Here is a 22,001-nt window from a genome sequence, read left to right on the forward strand (position 1 = left end):
GATGTGTGAGTGCATATATTGCAGTGGGTATGTGTATGTTCAGTGTATTTTATCGTGGGTGTGTGGATGTTGTGTGTATGTTATAGTGGGTGTGTGTATATGTGTGAATGTTGTGTATAGATTATAGTGTGTGTGTGCATGTGTGAATGCTGTGTGTATATTATACTGGGTGTGTATGTATGTATGTGTACATGCTGAGTGTATATTATAGTGCATGTGTGTGTGTGTGTGTGGATGTTGCCTGTGTATTATAGTGGGTGTGTATAATATACATGCAACATGTATATTACATGTTGCATGTATATTATAATGCATGTGTGTGGATGTTGTGTGTATAGCATAGTGGGTGTGTATTTATGTGTGAATGCTGTGTGTATAGTACACTGGGTGTGTGTATATGTTTGGGGATGCTGTGTGTATATTATACAGAGTTTGTGTATATGTTTGTGGATGCTGCACGCATATTATTTTGTGTGTGAATGTGTATGTGTGGGTGTTGTGTATATTATACTGTGTGTGTATATATGTGTGTGGATCCTGTGTGCATTTTTTATTGTGCGTAAGTGTATATGTGTGAGGATGCTATGTGTATAGTACACTGGGTATAAGTGTGTTTATGTGTATGGATGTTGTGTATAGTATCCTGTGTGTGAGTGTGTGTATATTACAGTGGGTATGTCTCTGTGGGTGCTGTGTGTATATTATAGTAGGTATGTGTATATGTGTGTGAATGCTATGTGCATACTATATTGGGTGTGTGTATATATGTCTGGATGCTGTTTGTATGTTATACTTGATGTGTACATAGGAATATATGGATTGGGTATGTATAAATACATGTGTATATTAAAGTCGGTATGTATATATGTGTGTAGAAGCTGTGTGTATATGTGTGTGGATGTGCGTGTATTATTTTGTGTGTGTGTATATGTGTTTGGTGCTGTTTATGTTATACTGGATGTGTGTTTTTTGTGCAGATGCTGTATGTGTATTATACTGGGTGTGTGTATATGTGTGTGGATGCTGTGTGTATGTTATAGTAGGTGTGTGTATAAGTATGCGGATGCAGTGTGTATATTATAGTGGGTGTGTGTATATGTGCGAAGATTTTGGGGGCAATTTTACCATCGTGTTGCACTCATTTTTGGGTACGATGCATTGGTAAAATGCACCATAAAGCGCCATCAGCTGGTGCCATTTCATGAGCGCTGGATATCTGGCACAATTAATCTCTCATCAGAAATGTGCTATTGTGAAGAGGGGCCTGCTGCCTCTCTGCAGGGATCAGTGGGGGGAGAGAGGGGTAGAGAGAGAGAGCCGCTGTCACTCTGCAGTGATTGATGGGAGGAGCGTAGTGGGTCTGTGACTGGTGGGGGAGGAGAGTCCACGATTGGTCTGAGCAGTGGGCAGGGGAGGGGGGGAGGGGGTCTGCGGGGGCTGCATTCGGGTCGCTGATCCCCGTGACTGCAGGGGCAGGGAGCTGCTTCAGGCAGCCTGCACTAGCAGGGGCCTGACAGCTCTCTCTTTTCTGCTAATGCACATGTGCAGCATCAGAATTCTGCACATGTGCAATTCCTCCCTCTACAGGTTTCGGGTGTGCAAACCACCCCCCCACCGGCTCCTGCAGCGCCAATCTGACATGCTCAAACTTTTTCAGGCAGCGTGCATATGGAAGGGTCTAAAAACAGGCTTAAAAGTCTGTGTGTGTACTATCTCTGTCTCAGGCTGAAACTCTCCCAGTTTCAATTCTGCCAGTACTTCGAATAAAAATGATAAAATTGCCCCCGTTATGTGTGTTTGGTAATTGTCTCTAAGTTATTATCTTTCACTCCACCGCTCTCACATGTGTTTGTTTGTCTCTTGTTTAGTTCTTTATCCTGCTGCTAATTATCTTTGTAACGGAAATGATTGGAGGAATTCTCTTCAGTGTCTACAGAGGTCAGGTAAAGACACTATTTCTCAAATATTTAATGTACCTGCGTATGAAAATTGAATGAAGCCACTGTTCAGCATTCCTGTCGGACCTCACTCTGAGAATCAGTAATAAAACAATAAAACTGCAGTCGAGCGCGAGAGAGGGACTGAAATATTGAAAGATAGAGAGGAACAATTACAGCAAAGCCAGCAACCTGTTAGCTAATCTCGGTGGCAGTGTATATCACTGTACTGGCTCTGTGGGATTTTGGAAGAGGAGTAAACCATGCACCCTCTTGATCACAGCTCACTTGTATCTCAGTCCATTGACCTGTCTTCATGCTTTGTACTGTTGCTTGATAAAAGCATCAATCCCTGTTTTAACTGATCCTCAGCCTCAACAGCACTTTGGAGAGAATTGCAGCCTTCCACTGGCCTGTCTGAACCAATGCTTCCTGATGTCAATCCTGAACAATCTCGCTCTAACTATTCCTTTCTGATCCCTGTTTGAGTTACAGGAACTGACTTCTCTTGAACTTTGGATGCTGAGGGGTGATTTAGTCAATCCACCTAACCTGCGCATCTTCAGACTGTAGGACGAAATCACAGCACCCAGAGGAAATGCATGCAGACACGGGGAGAGCATGCAAACTTCACACAGTCATCCAAGCTGGGAATCAAACCCAGGTCCTTGACACTGTGAGGCAGCAGTGCTAAACACTGTGCCACTGAGCCATCCTAGAAAAGCCTGGACAAAATACTCATTGTTCACAAGAAGTGGATCACACTTTAGGTGCTTTAACACTGAACTGTGTAGACAGCAGATGATAAAATAAAGCCCCTTTAATATTGTCAGTGGTGCAGGTTGCTTCCTGTTATTTCCAATTATCTGGGACAGTATTCGATAATTCCCAGCAGAGTTGAAAGGATGTAAATGAGACAGTGGCAGTACAGAGACTGAAAGCTGATTAAAACCTGCAGTTATTCTTTTTGAATCAACACAGGACAACTGAAGGTTAGGAAACGTCCAGTGATAGATAGATTCACAGTGTGAATGTTCTCCCTGGCTGGAGAAGGTCTCTAAATGCCATGATTAGAGGAAAGCGGTTAAACTGGGGTCATTTTAAAAGCTGCACGGAGATCATTGATAAAATGAGGATTTGGGAACTGCTAAAAGGGATATGTGTGACCTAGATACAGCAGTGAATGGATAAAGTTGCTAATGTTTGTGATTATATATTCTATCCCATTCCAGCCATAGAAATATCAAACACTCTAAAATTGCTAACCAGAACTATAATTGTGCCCATCACAGAAGCAAACACTCAGACCAAAATGCTGTATACTTACCACTTCTGGGAGTCATGAACAGAGATAGTACACACACATAACATGTGCGCACGACCCTGCCCATAGCCACACTACCAGGTTGGCATAGCCAATACTACCAGTACCCCATTCACACTGTCTGGCCTTGCTCCCAACCATTCGGGGGCTTCCGTGGCCTCAGATTCCCCCCAGTGAAGCCATCACGTCTGGTGGTAGAGACCAGCTGCGATTCTTGCAGGTGTGAAGCTCAATCAGAGAGGGGTAAGTGTAAATGAGCCCAGATGATAATGTCTGGGATTCACAAATGAGTTATAAATAATGCCATAAATATTCAAATCGGCTCCAGATGGGAATCGCCCCATAGTCAGTCACTTTTTTGAAGAGTTGATATCAGTTTCTAGGCACCCGGGCACCATTGTGCAAGGGCACCCCAATCTCTCAGTGCACTAGGATAACCCCACCCCCCCGACTTTCCCCATGGGCATCAGGATCCCCCTCATTGACGGCATGTTCCTCCACTCCCTCCCTGTCATGGGTTGTTGTTACTGGGGTCCTCCCAATGGAATCCTCCTGCCTGACCCCTGACATGCCCACCCCCCAACCACTGCTGGGCTGTCCAGTAGGCATTACCTGATGGGCCACGTAGTCATGCGCCTGACCACCTGGGGGCTTCAATGACTCCCCAGCCCCACCGCATGGCCTTTGTGGCAGGTCTCTGCTAGTGGAGACCACTGGTGATTCTCACCATTCTCATCTGAAGGTTGGAAAATTCTGTGCAGTTGAATGGGCTACACGTTTTTAAATGCTACTTTACATATGTATATCGGCCTTGTGCCATTATGATGGGCTGAGAGGATCACAAACTACTTGGCGCTTGCTGGAAAATGATTTTTAAGCCCGCATGCTATTCTGTGGGATTGGCATGATCTGCGCCAGACATGACAAGGTCAGAGAATCACCCCCTTCCCTCTGTTCTTCACTCTGAAGATGCTGAGAATTTCTAGTATTTTCTGCTTTTATTTCTGATTTCTTTATTTGCAGTGTTTTGATTAAATGGCTTTGACTGGAGCAGCATCAGTATGTGACAGGTCGTAGGCTTCAGTAGGCCCTGCTGATGGCAGATTGATTATTGAAAGGCCGATTATGTTGTGAAGCCTCAGATAATTCTTTTACAATCCCTGCTGGATTAGTGTTGGATCCCTCAATTAATTCTTGTACAATCTATATCCACTTAACCAAGTCACTCAGCAAGAAGGGACCCAGCTACTCATTTGAATTTGCCTGGGTTTTTTCAATGGCTGATTAGATTGACGCAGGTCCCAGAGCAAATCTCTATGCAATTCACTTAGTTCTGGTTAAGAAGCAAACTCATCGAGACTGCATGATGTTCACAAAGGCCCAGTCCCATATGACTGTCAGGTGATCGAATAAATAAATCTCTTCTATAATCAGGAGAGAAAACTCTCTGGAGTCAGATGGGAGGTATTGTGTGAAGTAACTGTGGGAATGAGATGTCCCATGGGCATTTACTGTTGATTCCAAGGACTAATTTATTTGAGCTTGTCCAGCCCAAGTGTATTGCGGTGCCTGAGACAACAGTCCCAGAAAGAGCCCCAAGTACTCAACTCAACATTTCACATCAGCTGCTGTTGTAGCCCTCTGAGATTTATAGGATAATCGTTTGGAACAAAGCCCAAATTAACAAGGAACCAGCCTCCCATCAATTGACTCTGTCTACAGTTATCGCTGCCTCGGCAACGCAGCCAGCATAATTAAGGACTCCACGCACCCCAGACATGCTCTCTTCCACCTTCTTCCCTCGGGAAAAAGATACAAAAGTCTGAGGTCACATACCAACAAATTCAAGAACAGCTTTTTCCTTGCTGCCATCAGACTTTTGAATGAACTTACCTTGCATTAAGTTGACCTTCCTCTACACCCTAGCTATGACTGTAACACTACATTCTGCGCGCGCTCGTTTCCTTCTCTATGAATGGTATGCTTTGTATAGCACGCAAGAAAAAACACTTTTCACTGTATGCTAATACATGTGACAATAAAGCAAATTAAATCAAAATCAAAGCAACAACAACTTGAACTTATATAGCACTTTTAATACAATAAAATGACCCAAGGTCCTTCACAGCTTTATAAAACATAATATGACACTGAAATATGAAAGGAGGTATCAGATTAAATAACTAAAAGCTTAGTCCAAGAGAGAGGTCCTAGTGCCTTCAAGGTGGAAAATGATGAGTATCCTATGGAGGGAATTCCAAAGCCTGGAGATTATGCAACTGAAGACACAGCCACTGATAGAGGAGTGATTATAAATCATAAAATCATAGAGCGCAGAAGAGGCCCACCGAGTCTGTACTGGAACGTTAGAAACATCTGAACTTCTCACCTAATCCCAGTACTTGGCCCATAGCCCTGAATGTTATGATGTGCCAAGTACTCAACTAGATATTTTTTAGAGGACGTAAGGCAACCTGTCTCTGCCACCTTCCCAGGCAGTGCATTCCAGACTGTCACCACCCTCTGGGCAAAAAAGGAAATTCCTCATATCTCCCCCAAATCTCCTGGCCTTCACCTTGAATCTATGTCCCTTTGTGACTGACCCTTCATAAGGGGAACAGTTGCTCCCTATCTACTCTGTCCATGTCTCTCACAATCTTGTACACCTTGATTTGGTCACCCCTCAGTCTTCTCTGTTCCAACCAAAATAACCCAAGCTGATCCAACCTCTCTTCATAGCTTAAATGTTCTCTCCCAGGCAGCATCCTGGTGAATCTTCTCTGCACCACTTCCAGTGCGATCACATCATTCCTATAATGTGGCAATAATTGGGATCATAATTAGAGAAATGCAGATATCTGAGGGTTGTGGGCTTGGATGGATATTAGAGCTAGGGAGGCCTGAAGCCATGGAGGGGTTGGGAAAGAAGATTAGAATTTTGACTGAGGTGTTTTCTTGGTCAGCCAGCATAGGGGAGATGAGATAAATTGGATTTGCTGCAAGTTAATACACGGAAGGCAGAGTTTGGATGAAGTCAAGTTCCTGAATTGTGAAATGTGGAATGCTGACCAATTGGACTTTGGAGAGTAGACAAGGCTAGTAGTCACCAAGGTGTGAATGAGGGTTTCCAACATGCAGTAGAAAGGTCAGTGAGCAAATTCTCCCCATTTCTTATACCTATAGCTCATTCTCACTCCATACCAGCATGTAAAATGTCTATGCAATGTCAACATTACAATTACAAGCCATTAACAGTGGCCCATTCATCCAAGAAAGGCAAAAGGCTATAGTTTAACCCATACCATTCCCAAACAGCAGCAATGGCTCCCAAGTTTTTGAGTCTGGAATGTCTACAACAAGCTGTTCCCTCATAGTCTCCGATTTCCTGTTAGTTGTATTCCTCACAGATTCCAGCTAGAGACATAGAGCAAAATTTTACCAGCATGTGCGCCCAGGGTTCATATGATCCCACCCGAGCCCAACAGAGAATTCCATTCTCCGAGCCTGTCCTGCCCCTGGAATCAGGACAGACATGTTGGTAAAATTCCTGCATAGAGACATACAGCACAGAACTAACTACCAGTAAAGTTGCATTAATCCAAAAGCTCCCTTGCTTTTCACTCCCCTGTAGCTCAAGCCTAAGCTTTGCCTTGGATCAAAGCTCTATTAACTCAAGCATCTCTCTTTCTCTCTCTTTTCTGCTCTCAGATTGACACCTACGTTCGGGAAGATCTGAAGGAAGGCCTTCAGTTGTTTGAGACGGATGGAAATGTTGGTCTCACAAACGCTTGGAGCATCATACAGACAGATGTAGGTTAATGTTTTAGCTAAATGGCCTTTCACCCCATTTCCTGCAATTCATGTACTATGTGGGAACTCAGGAAGCTTCCTGTGTCCTGGATAACCAATTGTGTAGGAAGTGCCTCCAATTGCTATTTTTCAAGTCCAAGATTTCTGAGCTTGAAATGTGCCTCAGCAAACTGTAGGGCACACAAGAGGATGATCATTTCCTTGCATTCACGTTCAGTAAGTGGTTACTCTGCAGCTACACAATATTGAGTAGATGATTATCTGGTATAGTATACGGCTAGTATAAATAGGCCAATCCTAAATTGGTTTTGAGCGTGTAATATCAGTGAGGCTATCAACATTTTGGGGAATGCAATGTAGAGCGGATCCATCGCACTGGGGGCAAATGACAACATAAGATGGTGAAGCAGGGGGCCAGTAATGGGGAAAAACACAAAATGGGATTTACAAAATGCAAGACCTCAACATAATTAATCTCTGCATTAGGCCACCTTCCTCGCCCTCCCAGGACAGATACTATTGAGTACGGAATTATATAAGTGAGACAAGTTAATGTGAAGCTGGAGAAATGGTTTCTGATTCCTGGGGAATTGGAACAAGTTCTGGGGCAGGAGGACTCTGCAGAAGATGGATGCCCCAACAGAGCTGGGACCGCTGCTCACGAAGGACGGTGCTTTTGGAGAGGGTTTAATCTGAGCAGCAGGAGGAGGGTTACTAGCATGGAACAATAAGGAGGAGACACACAGAGCAATGGGAAAGACAAATAGCATTAGAATAAAGTGTAATTCAGAAATAGGAACAATCTAAGTCAGGGGAAACATGAGGCAGACTAAGTTAGGTTTAGAGTATGTAGAGCTGTACAGAAGCTGAGGTTAAATGAGGTTAGTGAGCTGGAGGCACAAGTGGCCACATCGAGTGTGACAATAGCAGAGAGCTGGCTTCAACAAACATTGGCAAGTCAGAGATATTCCTAGCTATAATGTATTGAGGAAAGATAGGAGAAAAAGGAAAGCTGTGTTCATCAAATATACTATAACAGCACTTTAACAGAATGAAGTATTGACTTTTCAGAGAGAGAATCTACTTGGTTAGATTGAAGGAAGAGCGATGATAATACAGCACGTTCACTATCGGGCAGCAAACAAAGGAAATAGGAGAGAAGAGGCTTATTTACAGTCATATCGAATTTTACAGTCATGATAATGGAGATAACCTCAGTGTAGACTGGAATAGTAAGAGTGTAAAGGGCAAAGGGAAGATTTTCTGAACTGTGTAGCAGTGAATGTTCTTTATCAATATGTCACCAGCCTGATGTTGAAGAAGGCAGTATTGGACTGGCCTGGTTCTAGAGAATGAAATGAGGTGAATGGAGAATATTTCAGTTCCTACAAGAATCAGTGATTGTAATATTGTCAGGTTACAAATTCTTATGGATTATGACAAGGACACATTAGGAGGGTCAGTAATGAACTGGAGGAGGATTCATTCCAGCAAGAATAGGATATAATCTCTATAGTGCAGAAGGAGGCTATTTGGCCCATCAAGCCTGCACTGACAACAATCCCACCTAGATCTTATCCCCATAACCCCACATATTTATCCTGCTAATCTGCCTGACATTAAGGAGAAATTAGCATGATAAATCCATCTAACATGCAAACCTTTGCAGTCTAGGAGGAAACCGGAGAACCTGGGAGGGAGAATGTGCAGACTCCACGCAGACAGTGATCTAAGGCTAGATGAAGATGGCCCTGTGCTGTGAGGCAGCAGTGCTAACCACTGCACTTTTTGGTGAATTGGAATGAAACAGTAAGGGAGCTATGGAAGGATTTGAGGAGGGAGATGGTTCAGTTATGGAAGGAATACACTCAGACATGAAAAGGAGGCTTACAATATAAGGTAAGTTTAGGATTGAAAAATGATTTAAGAAAGGGGCAAAAGGGACCAAACAAAGGAGAAATTAAAGGATAGATCACTGGTTAATATAAAAGAGAACCCAATATAAATAGATATATAAGAATAACGCTGTCAAAGGAAGGGTGGGGCTGACTGGAGACCAAAAAGGAGATCTTGTGGAAACAGAGAGTGAGGTATTAAATAAATCTTTGTATCTGTTTTCACTAGAATATTAATACACTAAACATTACAGAATAGAAGAAGGGATTGAGAAATTGGAGAAGATCAAAATAGAGGAATTTTTAAAAATTCGCAACTGTGGAAGTAGAAAATCCATCCAGTCTGAATGGGAAGCTGAGGGAAGTGAGGATGGAAATCAAACAGTATGTGGCCACACTCTTCCAATTCTCTATAGATTTGGAGAATTGCAAATACCCCTGTTCAAAAAGCAGAGTGGGACAGTTATTGGCTAGTCACACGAACAGAAACTTTCTGACACAATAATCTGGGACAAAATGAATTCACACTTAAAATGGCATTTTTATTTTATCCATTCGTGGGACATGGGCGTCACTGGCTGGCCAGCATTTATTGTAAAAAGTCTGACAACACCAGGTTTTAGTCCAACCTATTTATTTGATAATATACTCGCAAGCTTTCGGGTTAGCCCGAAAGCTTGCGAGTATATTATCAAATAAATAGGTTGGACTAAAACCTGGTGTTGTCAGACTTTTTACTGTGTTTACGCCAGTCCAACGCCGGCATACCCACATCAGCATTTATTGGCCATCCCTGGTTGTCCTTGAGAAAGTGGTGGTGAGCTGCCTTCTTGAAATGCTGCAGTCCGCTTGCTGTAGGTTGACTCACAATGCCGTTACGGAGGGATTGTGCTAATAAATGAAAGGTAGCAATGAATTTGTGAATGAAAAATAGTATTTGACTAATTTAAATCAATTCTTTGATGATATCATAGAGAGGGTTGGCAAGGTGAGTGTGATTAATGTATGTCTGGCCTTTCAAAAGGTGTTTGATAAAGTATCACATCACAGACATCTTTCTTTACTATTTATTCATAAGATGTGAGCATTGCTGGCCCGGCCAGCGTTGATTCCATGACTGGTGAAGATGAATCACCTCAGGCAATGGAGACAGGACAGAGGAGATTTACTAGAATGGAATGAGAGATAGAAGATGAAAGTGAAATTGGAGGAGGTTGGGGTTTTTTCACACTGGAACAGAGAAACAGGTTTGACAAAGGCATGCAAAATCTTAAAACATTTCAGTCAGGTAAATCGAATGACAATCTGCTGTGGTGAGTTATCAAGCAGAGGACACAGATTGAAGTGGATTGCTAAATGAACCAGAGTCATACATTATGTATAGCCAGGCCTGCTCAATCTGAAGAGTTTATAGGAGCATTGATAAATTCCTAGTCTCTCCCTGGAGATTGCCAACACTGTCTAACCTCATCTACAGTAAAGTTAATCTCAGTATTTTGTATATTTCTGCAGTTTCTATCCAGTTTTGCAGAACTTTGACAAGCATTATGAATACTGAGTTAGTCCTGATAATCTCCATGTGTGAGCATGATGGTGAACTTCATCAATCTATTTTGTATATTCATCAATTTTGAGGAGGTGACAAAAACGGTCGACGAAGGACGAGCCGTTGATGTCGTCTATATGGATTTCAGTAAGGCGTTTGACAAAGTCCCTCATGGTAGGTTGGTAGGGAAGATTAAAGCTCATGGGATATGTGGCCAGGTATCTAGATGGGTAGAGAACTGGCTTGCAAAGAGGAGTCAGAGAGTAGTAGTGGAGGGGTCCTTTTCTAGCTGGAGGTCTGTCACTAGTGGTGTGCACAGTAAAAAGTCTGACAACACCAGGTTTTAGTCCAACCTATTTATTTGATAATATTCTCACAAGCTTTGCCGCAGGGCTCAGTACTGGGACCTCTTCTCTTTGTAGTGTATATAAATGATTTGGAAGAGGGAATAGGTGGTGTGATCAGTAAATTTGCTCATGACACCAAGATGGCTGGATTGGCAGGCAGTGAGGAGCAGTGTCTGGCAATACAACGGGATATTGATAGGCTGGTATATTGGGCAGATACATGGCAAATGGAGTTTAATCCGGATAAATGTGAGGTGATGCATTTTGGCCGGAATAATGTAGGGGGAAGTTATATGATAAAGGGTAAGCCCATAAGGAGCATAGAATCGCAGCAAGACCTGGGAGTGCAAGTGCACAAGTCTTTGAAGGTGGCAGTGCAAGTGGAGAGTGTGGTGAAGAAAGCCTATGGTATGTTAGCCTTTAAAGGAAGGGGTATAGAATATAAGAGCTGGGGTCTAATGTTGCAATTGTACAGAACGTTGGTTAGGCCGCATTTAGAGTATTGCGTCCAGTTCTGGTCGCCTTACTACCGGAAGGACGTGGAGACTCTGGAGAGAGTGCAGAGGAGGTTTACCAGGATGTTGCCTGGTATGGAAGGACTGGGGTATGAGGAAAGATTGAATAAATTGGGGCTCTTTTCCCTTGAAAGACGACGACTGAGGGGGGATCTAATAGAGGTATATAAGATTATGAAGGGTATAGATAGAGTAAACAGAGGTAAGCTATTTCCTATGATAGAGGCACACAGGACGAGGGGCCATGGGCTTAAGGTGATGGGGGAGAGGTATAACACAGATATTAGAGGGAGATTTTTCACACAGAGGGTAGTGGGGGTATGGAATGCTCTGCAAAGTAAGGTGGTGGAGGCAAACACGCTAGAGTTGTTTAAGAGTAACTTAGACAGGCACATGAGTGGGTTGGAGATGGGCGGATATAGGAGATTGTTTTAAATAAGGGTCATTAGCATTGGGGCGTCCCTGGTAAGGTAAATGGATATGGTACAATAATAATGTTATTTTTTCTCTTTTTCATTCACAGGTTTTAAGTCGGTCCGCCTTGTGTCCAACGAGGGGCATACACGCGATGGGTTGTACTTGGGCTGCTCTTGGTTGTTCGAGATTGGCCTAGTGCTTCATGTCGTTAGTGTGTGCTTAAACTGGACCAGATACTGGGCAAGACGACAGCTCAGTGACTATCACTGATTGCTGTGCAGACACATGGATTTGGGCCAGTGTTTGTGGGAGTTTGCACATTCTTCCTGTGCTTGCGTGGGTTTTCTCCGGGTGCTCAGGTTTCCTCCCACACCCCAAAGATGTGCTATTAGGCTGATTGGCAGTAATAAATTGTCCCTAAATTAGCTTCCCTCAATGTGGATGGCCATAAGGGTCATGGGTGGAGGGGGGGACTGGTGGTGTTAAGATGGCGGCGCAGGCTCGTTGGGCCGAAGGGCCTGTTTCCTGGGCTGTTTTTGTTCTTTGTTCTTTGTAGACAATTACATTTCAGTGGTGGCTAGGATAAACTGGGGAGGGCCAGAGCCTGAGTGGTGGGGGTGGGGGGGGGGGGGGGGTGGTGTTCCAGGAATTAGTGCGTGTGGAGAGACTGGCTGGAGGGTAAGAAGGAAGTCACCAAAGTTGAACCTGACCCTTTTCCCAGTTACAGCTACACATGGATAGTGAACAGGGGATGGCGCCTTGGTTAATTCAGTTTTCCAAATCTAGTTCACTGGGAGAGGAAGACCAGAGTGTCAGCGACTGCTGTGACCCATGGCTTAACTGTGGCCCAGGAAACTCTGTGATCATGGCTGGAGGTTGTGTACAGTTCTAGTTTCACTGCTTAGCACACAGGACAGGGATAAGGCAGCCAGCTATGCTGTCATTGCTGTTGTAACTGTGTTAGTCTTTGCAATCTAATTGGGATTCTGATGGAAATTTAGCTTACACACCTTCACACCTGGAAAAATCCTAGCCCTTGGTTTATCTCGGTAAATCATACTCTAGCTGTGGCTTAATACAGAACCTCGTGAAGAATCGTGGCACAAAAGATAAGATTAGGCAGAATAGAAAAAGTGAAAGGTTGAGTAAAGGGTGAATGGGTCATAGCTAGGTTTGGGCCAAAAACATGGAGAGGTGGCAAGAAGGAGAAATCAGGAGAAGGAATTCTGGGAATCAATGTTGGAAAATGTTTGATAACTTGGTTTGAATATAGTACAGTGTGTAAGGAAAGAGGCAAAGTGTGAGGGATCATCTCTCTAAGGTTAGAAAGAACAAGTGCAACATAATTCAGAGCAACATTGAGTAGATTCCAGGAGATCAAATTGACGAAGGGTTGGGGATGAAAGGTGAAGAGGATTCTACCTGTTACCATCAGTTCATTCACTGTAACCTGTTCAAAGAGGGTTAGATTGATACCACAAGAAACCCCTCAGATAGGAAAGAGCAATATTCAAATCTGTGGTGATTGTTTTTTATTTGGATGGTTAGGAGGTGTCAAAATGAAAGAAATGTGTTTAGAACAGAAAGAAAAAATCAACAAGCTTTTTTGAGACAAGAGAAGGTGTAGGAGTGTATTTAACATTTTTAACATCAGAGAAGGTGATATGGAGATGCTTTTGTTGTGATATCATTTTAAGGATAGCTGCATGATATCATGAGAAGTGAAATGCTTCATGCGATCCAGTCTTTGTTTCAAATTTACTTTGAGCACAGCACACACTACTAAATCTCCTTTGTTCCCAGGATTACAACCTCAGTTTCTCTAACCTAACTTTGTTATAAAATCCTTCATCCATTCTAGTAAGTCTCCTCCAGAGTCCTTCCAGAACCTAGACATTCTTTCTAAAGAGGGGTGACTAGAACTGGATACAATATTCAATTTGTTGCCTAACCCCAGCTTTTGAAACTTTCAGAATAATTTCCTTGCTTTTGTACTCAAAATCTCTATTTAAGAAACCCAAGATCCCATGTGGTTTGTGAACTGCTTTCTCAAAATGCCATCTTCAAAGATGGATACATATCGATGTCTGGGTACCTTTATCCCTGCACATTTTTTACAATTGAGTCTAGATTCACCATTCCTACCCCTTCTATAAAGTTGATCACCTCACACTTTTCTATGTCAGTTGTTTGCCAGACTGTGCCCTGAGTTGATTGGTATTATTCTCACTGTTTGTCATTCCTCCAAGTTGGATATCATTGTCCAATTTGGAAATTTTACTCTATTCCAATTTTCAAGCGTTTTATATAGTTCAAACAAGGCAGCGCTCCACAGCACTGATCCTTGGGGAACACCACTGTGTACCATTCCCCACAACTCACTGTTTTCTATCCTTAAAGGAGAGCCAGTGATGTAGTGATGAGTTAACCAGAGATCCAGGGTAGTGCTCCAGGTACCCAGGTTTAAATTTGACCATGGTAGATGGTGAAATTTGAATTCAGTAAAAATCTAAAATTAAAAGCCTAAAGATAGCTATGAAATCATTGTCGATTGTTGGAAAAATCTATCTGGCTCATTAATGTCCTTTAGGGAAGGAAATCTGTCAAGCTTTCCTGGTCTGGCCTACAGCTGACTCCAGACCCATAGCAATGTGGTTAACTTTCAAATGCCCTCTGAAATGGTTGAACATGCTACTCAGTTCAAGGGCACTTAGGAGTGGGCAACAAATGCTAGCCCAGCCAGCGATGCCCACATCCCATTAAGGAACAAAATAACCATTCTTTTTTTCCATACTGACCCTGAGGGCCCATTTTACCATTGCGTCATGTCCGAAAACTTGGTAAAGTTGGGCATGAGGTGATTAATGCAATCTGCACCCGTATCTGCGCAGATGCCCACTTTACCAAGGCTTGAAAATGGCCACGATCCAAACCGCGCCTAAAATCGCGCAATAGTGATTTAAATGTATTTACATGCATTAAATTGAATTAATGGACTGCCTGTCCAATTTTACTAGCATTTGCCCCTTTACTATCGCATTTGCGATGATTCAGCATGAAACAGACCTGCTCGGCAAAGGTCAATTTCAAGCGCCCCAGCTTCTGAAGAGGTAAGTTAAGGCTTCCAATGGCTCTCTGACTCGGATTGCTGAGGAGGTGGGGGGTGGGGGGGCAAGGTTGGGGCGGGGGGAGGCATTTCGGATCATTCTCTGGTGAAGGTAGAGGGAAGGAGGAAGGCTCGATCGTTCCCTGGTGGGGGGGAGGGAGCGCCAGATCATTGTCTGATGGAGGGGGAGGGGAGGAAGGAGGCAGGTGAGATGTATTTCTGGTGGTGGAGAGGGAGGAGGAAGGCCTGATCACTCTGGTTGGGTGGGGGAGGGGAGGAAAGACACCTGATTAATCTCAGGCGGAGCTGGGGTCGGGGGGGGTGGTGGTGGTGGGGGGCTGATCTTTCTCTGGTGGCGGGGGGGGCAGGGGCAGGGGTGACCGCTGCCACTCTGGGGGCAAGTGGGACAGAGGGTCATGATCGGCCTGGGTAGTGGGGTGGGTGGGTGGATAAGGGGGACAGTTATGTTGTGAGGGTGGGGCAATGTCTGTGCTGGCCATTGCTCCCGTTTTTCGCTCCCGGCAGCTTTATCCGCTTCTTGCGGCCCAGAAGCGATGGGCCAGGGGTGCGTTTTTTCAAAATTCTTTGTCACAGCGCGTGCGCAGTTCAACCTTCAGATTGGAGATGCAGCATTTCGGGCGTGATAAGCCTCACCCACAGTGCGATTCAGACCCGCAATTTATTTTCAGGCTAAGTGCGTATGGGGACACCTGAGAGCAGTTTTCCAAATCTGATCTGAATTGCGCCAAGATTCAGCACTCGGAATCAGAATGGTAAAATCAGGCCCTGAGTTTCCTATCCTATGAGCTTCAGTTTTATTAACTAGCCTTTATGTGGTACTTTGTCAATCGCTTCCTTAAGATCCATTTAGACAACATCCATTGCATTCCCTTCAACAACCTTCTCTGTGACTTCATCAAAACATTCAATTAAATTAGCCAAGCATGATCAATTCCAAAATTGATAGAATTAATTACAATGCTACCCCCCCATGCTGTTCTCGCTGAGGAGATCTGCTGAATCACACAGCTTGTGAATGTCTGTAAAGTCTATAAAAATGTCTATAACCTTTCACATTAAGACTTCAACAAAGATGAACACTTTCACTTTACTCATGTAGAATGCTAATTTCTGACTTGGCAAGTAAAACGGCAGATTTCATGAGACACTCATGAGTAAGAAAGCGAGCCATCAAATGCAGCCCAGAGTGCTGTGAAAACAATACAACCATGAACACAATGTGTATACCCATCAAACTCTTCACAAACTGCGGTCCTCGGAGTTGTCTTGATCCAGGACAGAGTGACAAGGTTTGGTAATATGAGGAATGCTGAAAAAGAACAAATCATGGATTGAAATGGAACACTCTGGTTATTGAAAGCTGTGAACACTTTGACATTGCGCAGCATTCATATGCTGGATGTATGACCTATCTTATCTTGTGTATGACTCAGGTAATTATTTCAGACAGTTTTATTAACACAATAGACAAGATATTATACAGAGTAGGATGTCTCTCATGAGTGCCGCCTCTTCCATCTATTCTAGTACATGACTGTTACATTATGATCTTTATCACTAACTCATTAACTAGTAACCCATTATACTGTACCTCCCCCCAAGTATAATATTGGCTTCTTTAATAATGATGTTGTTATTTCTTAAACTATTTACGTGACATTTCTGTAACTTCCTTTCAGTGATATAGATTCTATCCAACTCCTGCTCCTATTCTTTCCCTCCCATCCACAAGTCAGTGTCTTAAGGGATTCACTCCTCCACAAAATTCTTGGCTCTCTGGGAAGATGTGGGTGTTCCTTTATTCCCAAGATAATATTTTTATTGGCGAAATAGGACATCAGTTTTACAGGACTGTTGATAGTTGGAGTGTGATCTTCACACCATGTAGCCTCTCAAAGCAAAACTGATTCAAGAGTGAAGATTGAAGGACATCAACACTTTCTATCTTGAACAAGAAGAGGATAGATTTGGACTCAGGAATCTCTTTACTCCTTCATGACACACTCAAGAAGAACCTGGGAACAGATTCTCCCCAAAAAATTCTAAGTGTTTGAGTAAAAACTGGAGTAAGTTGTGCTATTTTTCAGCAGGATTTTCAAAATGAATCTCCCACACTCTGTGCACTGCACAGTGCACTAGTGCAAATCTCATTAAAAATATAGGTGTGGGGCCCATCCCGGTCACTGGCCAGCCACACAACCTTGCATTGCTGGCACACAAATCCCCCATGCCCCAATCGCTGGCCCTCGTACGTGTCTGGGCCAGCCCCAACATCTCCCTACTTCCCCGGCCTGGCAGTCCCGATTCCACCCGTCCTCCGGCAGACTGAACATCACTCCCAACCCCCCACTGCAATGTCCAGCCCCAATCACTAGCCTCCCTCCCTCTGTCACTGCTGAGTGGAGAGTGGCTGCAGGACACCACCCCCTGCAGAGGCTCCGCCTCCATTGGGACTGCCCTCTTGGCATTGCCTGATGCCTGGTGGGCAGTGCCAAAGTGCCCCCTTGGGCATTGCCACTTTGACTCTTGGGCAGTGCCGGAGGCCAGGCTGGCACTGCTAAGTTGGCAGTGCCTGGGGGAATATCTCTTTCCTACAACCACCTAAGAGACCTCAATGGCACCCCCCCCCCCCCCACCTTCACTCCAGCAGTGTCAGGTTAGTGGAGATCTGTTGTAAATCCTGCTAACGTGAAGCACTCCTGATGGCATGGGGGAGACGCTAGTGGGCCTCTAGACTTCAGTCCTGGGCCTGCTAAAGGGATGCTAATTTTCATCAGAATAACTTATACAGTGGTGTGCCAATTTCTGGTGCTGACAGTGCTGGAAATCCGGTGACTGGAAACTCGTGGAAACCATGGTGCCCAACGGGAAGCTCACTACACAGCTTCCACTTGAGTCTCCCGGCCTGCTGCACTGTTACAGCAGCACAACAGGCTGTGAGAATTGCCAGCAAAGTTTCATCAACTTCAATGAAATATTTCACAGCTGTATCATACATTGCTGCATTGTGAATTAAAAAATCTATTGGTGATGGGATTCAAACAATTCTGAATGATGAGAAGGGCAGAATTCCTGTACAAAATGAAGATGATATTTTCACACAATATTTCAGAAACACTGTTCAGTTTCTGGAGGTAGAGATGACATTTTTACAGTTTTTTTAGTGTGAGATTGCTCTACCGGGGCAACGGGACAATAGGGCCAATTAAAGAAAATACAATTTTTAGCAATCAAGTGATCAGGAACGATGTTAAGACAAAATTCTTGATCAGAAATCTTCAGTCATGGAAACTCAGAAAATTTGGTCTTGGCTCTTGAGTTGCAGGACAGCTTTGAAACAAAGAGAATTTCAGATTAGAATGAACTGTGGACTTTAAATTAATTTCAGTTAAGCTAATACCTGTACCAACGCTTTGGCAGTGTGATCCTTGTTGAAATCAAGTACTTTATACGGCCTGGATGACTCTTTGTTTCAATCAATGACATGTAAGGCATCCCATTTGTGGGTTTAGTGAGGCAAAGATCTAAATGTGGTTTTTCAATGGTAAACACGGTTGACTCATCAAAAAGGACCATAAAAACTTCAAATGCCTCACCAGGTTGCATCAAATGTTGCACCCAGTCTAGCACCTCATCAAATGTTGCACCCACTCCACTGTCTTATCAAATGTGCACACACTCCAGCACTGTATCAAATAGCGCACCCTCTCTGGCATCACATCAAATGGTGCACCCACTCTAGCACTGCATCAAATGTTGCACCCACTCTAGCACCTCGTCAAATGTTGCACCCACTCCACTGCCTCATCAAATGGTGCACCCACTCTAGCACCTCATCAAATGGTGCACCCACTCTAGCACCTCATCAAATGGTGCACCCACTCTAGCACCACATCAAATGGTACATCCCCTCTATCACAACATCAAATGGTTACCCACTCTAGTACAACATCAAATGGCACATCCCCTCTAACACCACTTCAAATAGTGCACCCACTCTAGCACCTCATCAAATGGTCCATCCACTCTAGCATCTCATCAAATGGTGCACCCACCACAGCACCACACCAAATGGTGCACCCACTCCAGCACCTCATCAAGTGGTATGCCCATTCTAGCACCACATCAAATGGTGCACCCACTCTAGCACCTTATTAAATGGTACACCACTCTAGCGCTTCATCAAATGGTGCACCCACTTTAGCATCTCATCAAATGGTGCACACAGTTTAGCACTGCATCAAATAGTACACCCACTCTAGTGCCTCAACAAATAGCGCACCCACTCTGGCACTTCATCAAATGGTGCGCCCTGTCTAGCACCTTATCTAATGGTGCACCCACTCTAGGGTCTCATCTAACGGTGCGCCCACTCTAGCACCTCATCAAATGGTGCACCACTCTGTCGCTTCATCAAATGGTGGACCCACTCTAGCACTGCATCCAGTGGTGCACCCACTCTAGCACCACATCTAATGGTGCACCTACTCTAATTTCTCATCTTCCAATGGGTCACTTGCTGATTCAATGGCTTCTTTCTCAGAAGCTTCTTCAGGAAAGAACCAACCTCAATCCAAAAGGTTTTCTTTTGGATGGCCATTGTCTGTTGCAGTGCCTTGTGGTCCACATCTTCTGACCTCGCTTCAGGAAGAATGCTGAGATCGACAATCTCCTTCTGAGCCTGTGATTTGGTGCCTTGTGTCTGTGTGATGTAGTGTGAACTGTCAGTCAATAAAGAAACCTCACCAGCTGCTGTCAATTATAAATTTACCACTTCTACACATGACTTTGAAAATCCCTCCATGAAAGTTGTCCTCAGTTTTTTCCAGAATCCACTGTAAAGGCATCACTGATCATTAAAGATTTGTTCTGATTGTAGACAGCATAGTTGGTCTCAACAATGCCTGTGTAGCAAAGGCGGTGATGAGTTAATCTTATACTAAGCCACTTTGATCTGGCAATGTAATATATTGATGAATGGAAGTATATTGTTTGGCGCCAGTCAAGATGATCAGCTGGTATTGTAAATTAGTTTGCCGTTGATCTTAAAGTACAATGGCCCAGTGATTAGCACTGCTGCTTTACAGTGCCAGGGACCCGGGATTGATTCCTGACTTGTGTCACTATCTGTGTGGAGTTTGTACGTTCTCCCCATGACTGCATGGGTTTCCTCTGGGTCCTCTGGTTTCCTCTTACAGTCCGAAAGATCTGCTAATTAGGTACATTATCCATGCTAAATTCTCCCTCAGTGTACATGAACAAGAGCCAGAGTGTGGCTATTAGGGGATTTTCACAGTAACTTCATTGCAATGTTAATATAAGCGTACTTGTAACACCAATAAATAAACTTAAACTTCAAACTTAAACAGTTAATTTCCACTGTAAATGACAAATGATTGCTTACTTCTCCCAGGAACTTTGTGGGTTAGTCATTATTTTTGAATAGTTTGTGTTCCAGCATCCTGTCCAGTCTTTCCGCAGTGCACCCCCTGCTGGCCAATCTTGCTGCTATTATGTTTCAGAACATGAACAGCCCAAGATGGCTACTGTAGAGTTTCCTGCCAATTCACCCATTTTGACAGTGTTCTGAGTGGGTGGGGCTGCCATCCTTGTGCCTACTCACCTCACAGAGTAATCTAAAGCCTTGATGCCACGTTGGATTTTAGGCTGATTTAATTCTGAGTTTGGCCTGCCTAGTGTACTGCACTGCTCAGTCAAGAGTGAGGTCACATCATCTGTGAGAAACCCAACAGATTTTTGTGACAGACCCCAATGGCAAAGTCATCATTCAATGTACCATATTCTCAAAAATGGATTAGCCAATACAGGTTGCTAAGATTCAATTTAATAGATTCTCCAGGTCTTTGGGAACTTTGATTAAATCACACTCTATCAGTAGGCTTTGTTTCAGACTAGAGAATGTGCTGAAGACTTTAAAGATCATATTGAAGTTTGTGGAGTCTTCAAGAGGACATCACTATTGACCAGTGCTGTGGTGTGAAGGAATGAACCAACCTGTTGCTGATCTTTAGTGTGAAGGCTTGGTGCTGCTTGATGCTGGAGGAAATGTTCCTTTTATAATCCCACTTTAGCCTCACTGCAGACCCTCAAGACTTTCAAACTGGCAGGGGTAGTGACCGCCCACCTAATATTGACATTGCTACCACCTTCCAGTTTGTCTCTTTCATAGATTCTTGCATTTAGCATGATTTCTTCCCATTTCACACCATGACTGTTGTGTCAATGGTAGCAACCCTTCCTTAGATTGATGTCACCACTGCTGCTACCATGTTTTATACACTAGATGTAGGGCCAATCTTATCTTGAGTAACTGTGGTCTAACTCAGGTAATTACTTCAACCAGTTTGATTCACATTAAGATAGGTTAGAGAACAGCTAGGTACAGACCCTTCCAACCTCTCACCTGGCTCTCTATGACTGCTGATGTCACTGCATCATGATATACATCACTAACTCATCACCATAACTATATATTAGCCTATAATAGTACACAGTCCTTTGAAAATACACATTGAAAGAAAGAAAGATGCCTTTCACAACCTTACAATGTTCCAAAAGCACTTTAAGTAAATAAAGTCCTTTGTGAAATGAAGTCACTGTTATAATTAAGAAATGTGACATTGAATGTTTAATGCTTCACTCTGTAAATAAACATAAGAGTGAATGAAGATTGGTTCCTGTTCCATCCTTCACCGGAATTATAACAATTACCTCTCCCTCAACTTACTGACAGTTCCACAGGGAATAAGATGAAGATTGGAAAGATGGGTGCAAATGCCTTTATGGGCATTTGATCACTTGAATAAATATTCCAGGAAATGAAATGTAGACTGGGGAGAAGGTACTGAGTAGGGCTAAGCTCAGAGTCATGTTATAAAGAAATAAACTAAAAGAAGCCCTTAGGGCCCAAGCAGCCTAGGATGTTTATGAAAAGGACAGAAATTTGGACTTTCGGAAGGTTTTCAAAAAAGTCTCTCATAAGAGATTAGCATGTAAAATTAAAACACATGAGATTGGGGGCAGTGTATTGAGATGGATAGAAAAGTGGTTGATAGACAAGAA

The 22,001-nt window shown here is 43.5% G+C and overlaps 1 protein-coding gene across 5 annotated transcripts in view; it reads left to right on the plus strand.

Annotated features, from left to right (window-relative positions):
• tspan4a (tetraspanin 4a) overlaps positions 1–22,001 on the plus strand; it is an 81,369-nt gene that overhangs the window by 44,328 nt on the left and 15,040 nt on the right. For 4 of the 5 annotated variants that reach the window (XM_080191631.1, XM_080191632.1, XM_080191633.1 and 1 more), the window contains 2 exons: positions 1,869–1,943; positions 6,970–7,071. In XM_080191631.1, the coding sequence (XP_080047757.1) occupies positions 1,869–1,943; positions 6,970–7,071 (177 nt within the window). Of the gene's footprint in view, positions 1–1,868; positions 1,944–6,969; positions 7,072–16,017; positions 16,073–22,001 lie in introns of those variants that run through there. The other variant, XM_080191634.1, reaches the window with a different exon arrangement.

The sequence above is a fragment of the Carcharhinus amblyrhynchos genome, chromosome 6 (genome assembly GCF_965287045.1).
Source record: "Carcharhinus amblyrhynchos chromosome 6, sCarAmb.v2.hapA, whole genome shotgun sequence".
In the NCBI taxonomy this organism is placed as follows: Eukaryota; Metazoa; Chordata; class Chondrichthyes; order Carcharhiniformes; family Carcharhinidae; genus Carcharhinus; species Carcharhinus amblyrhynchos.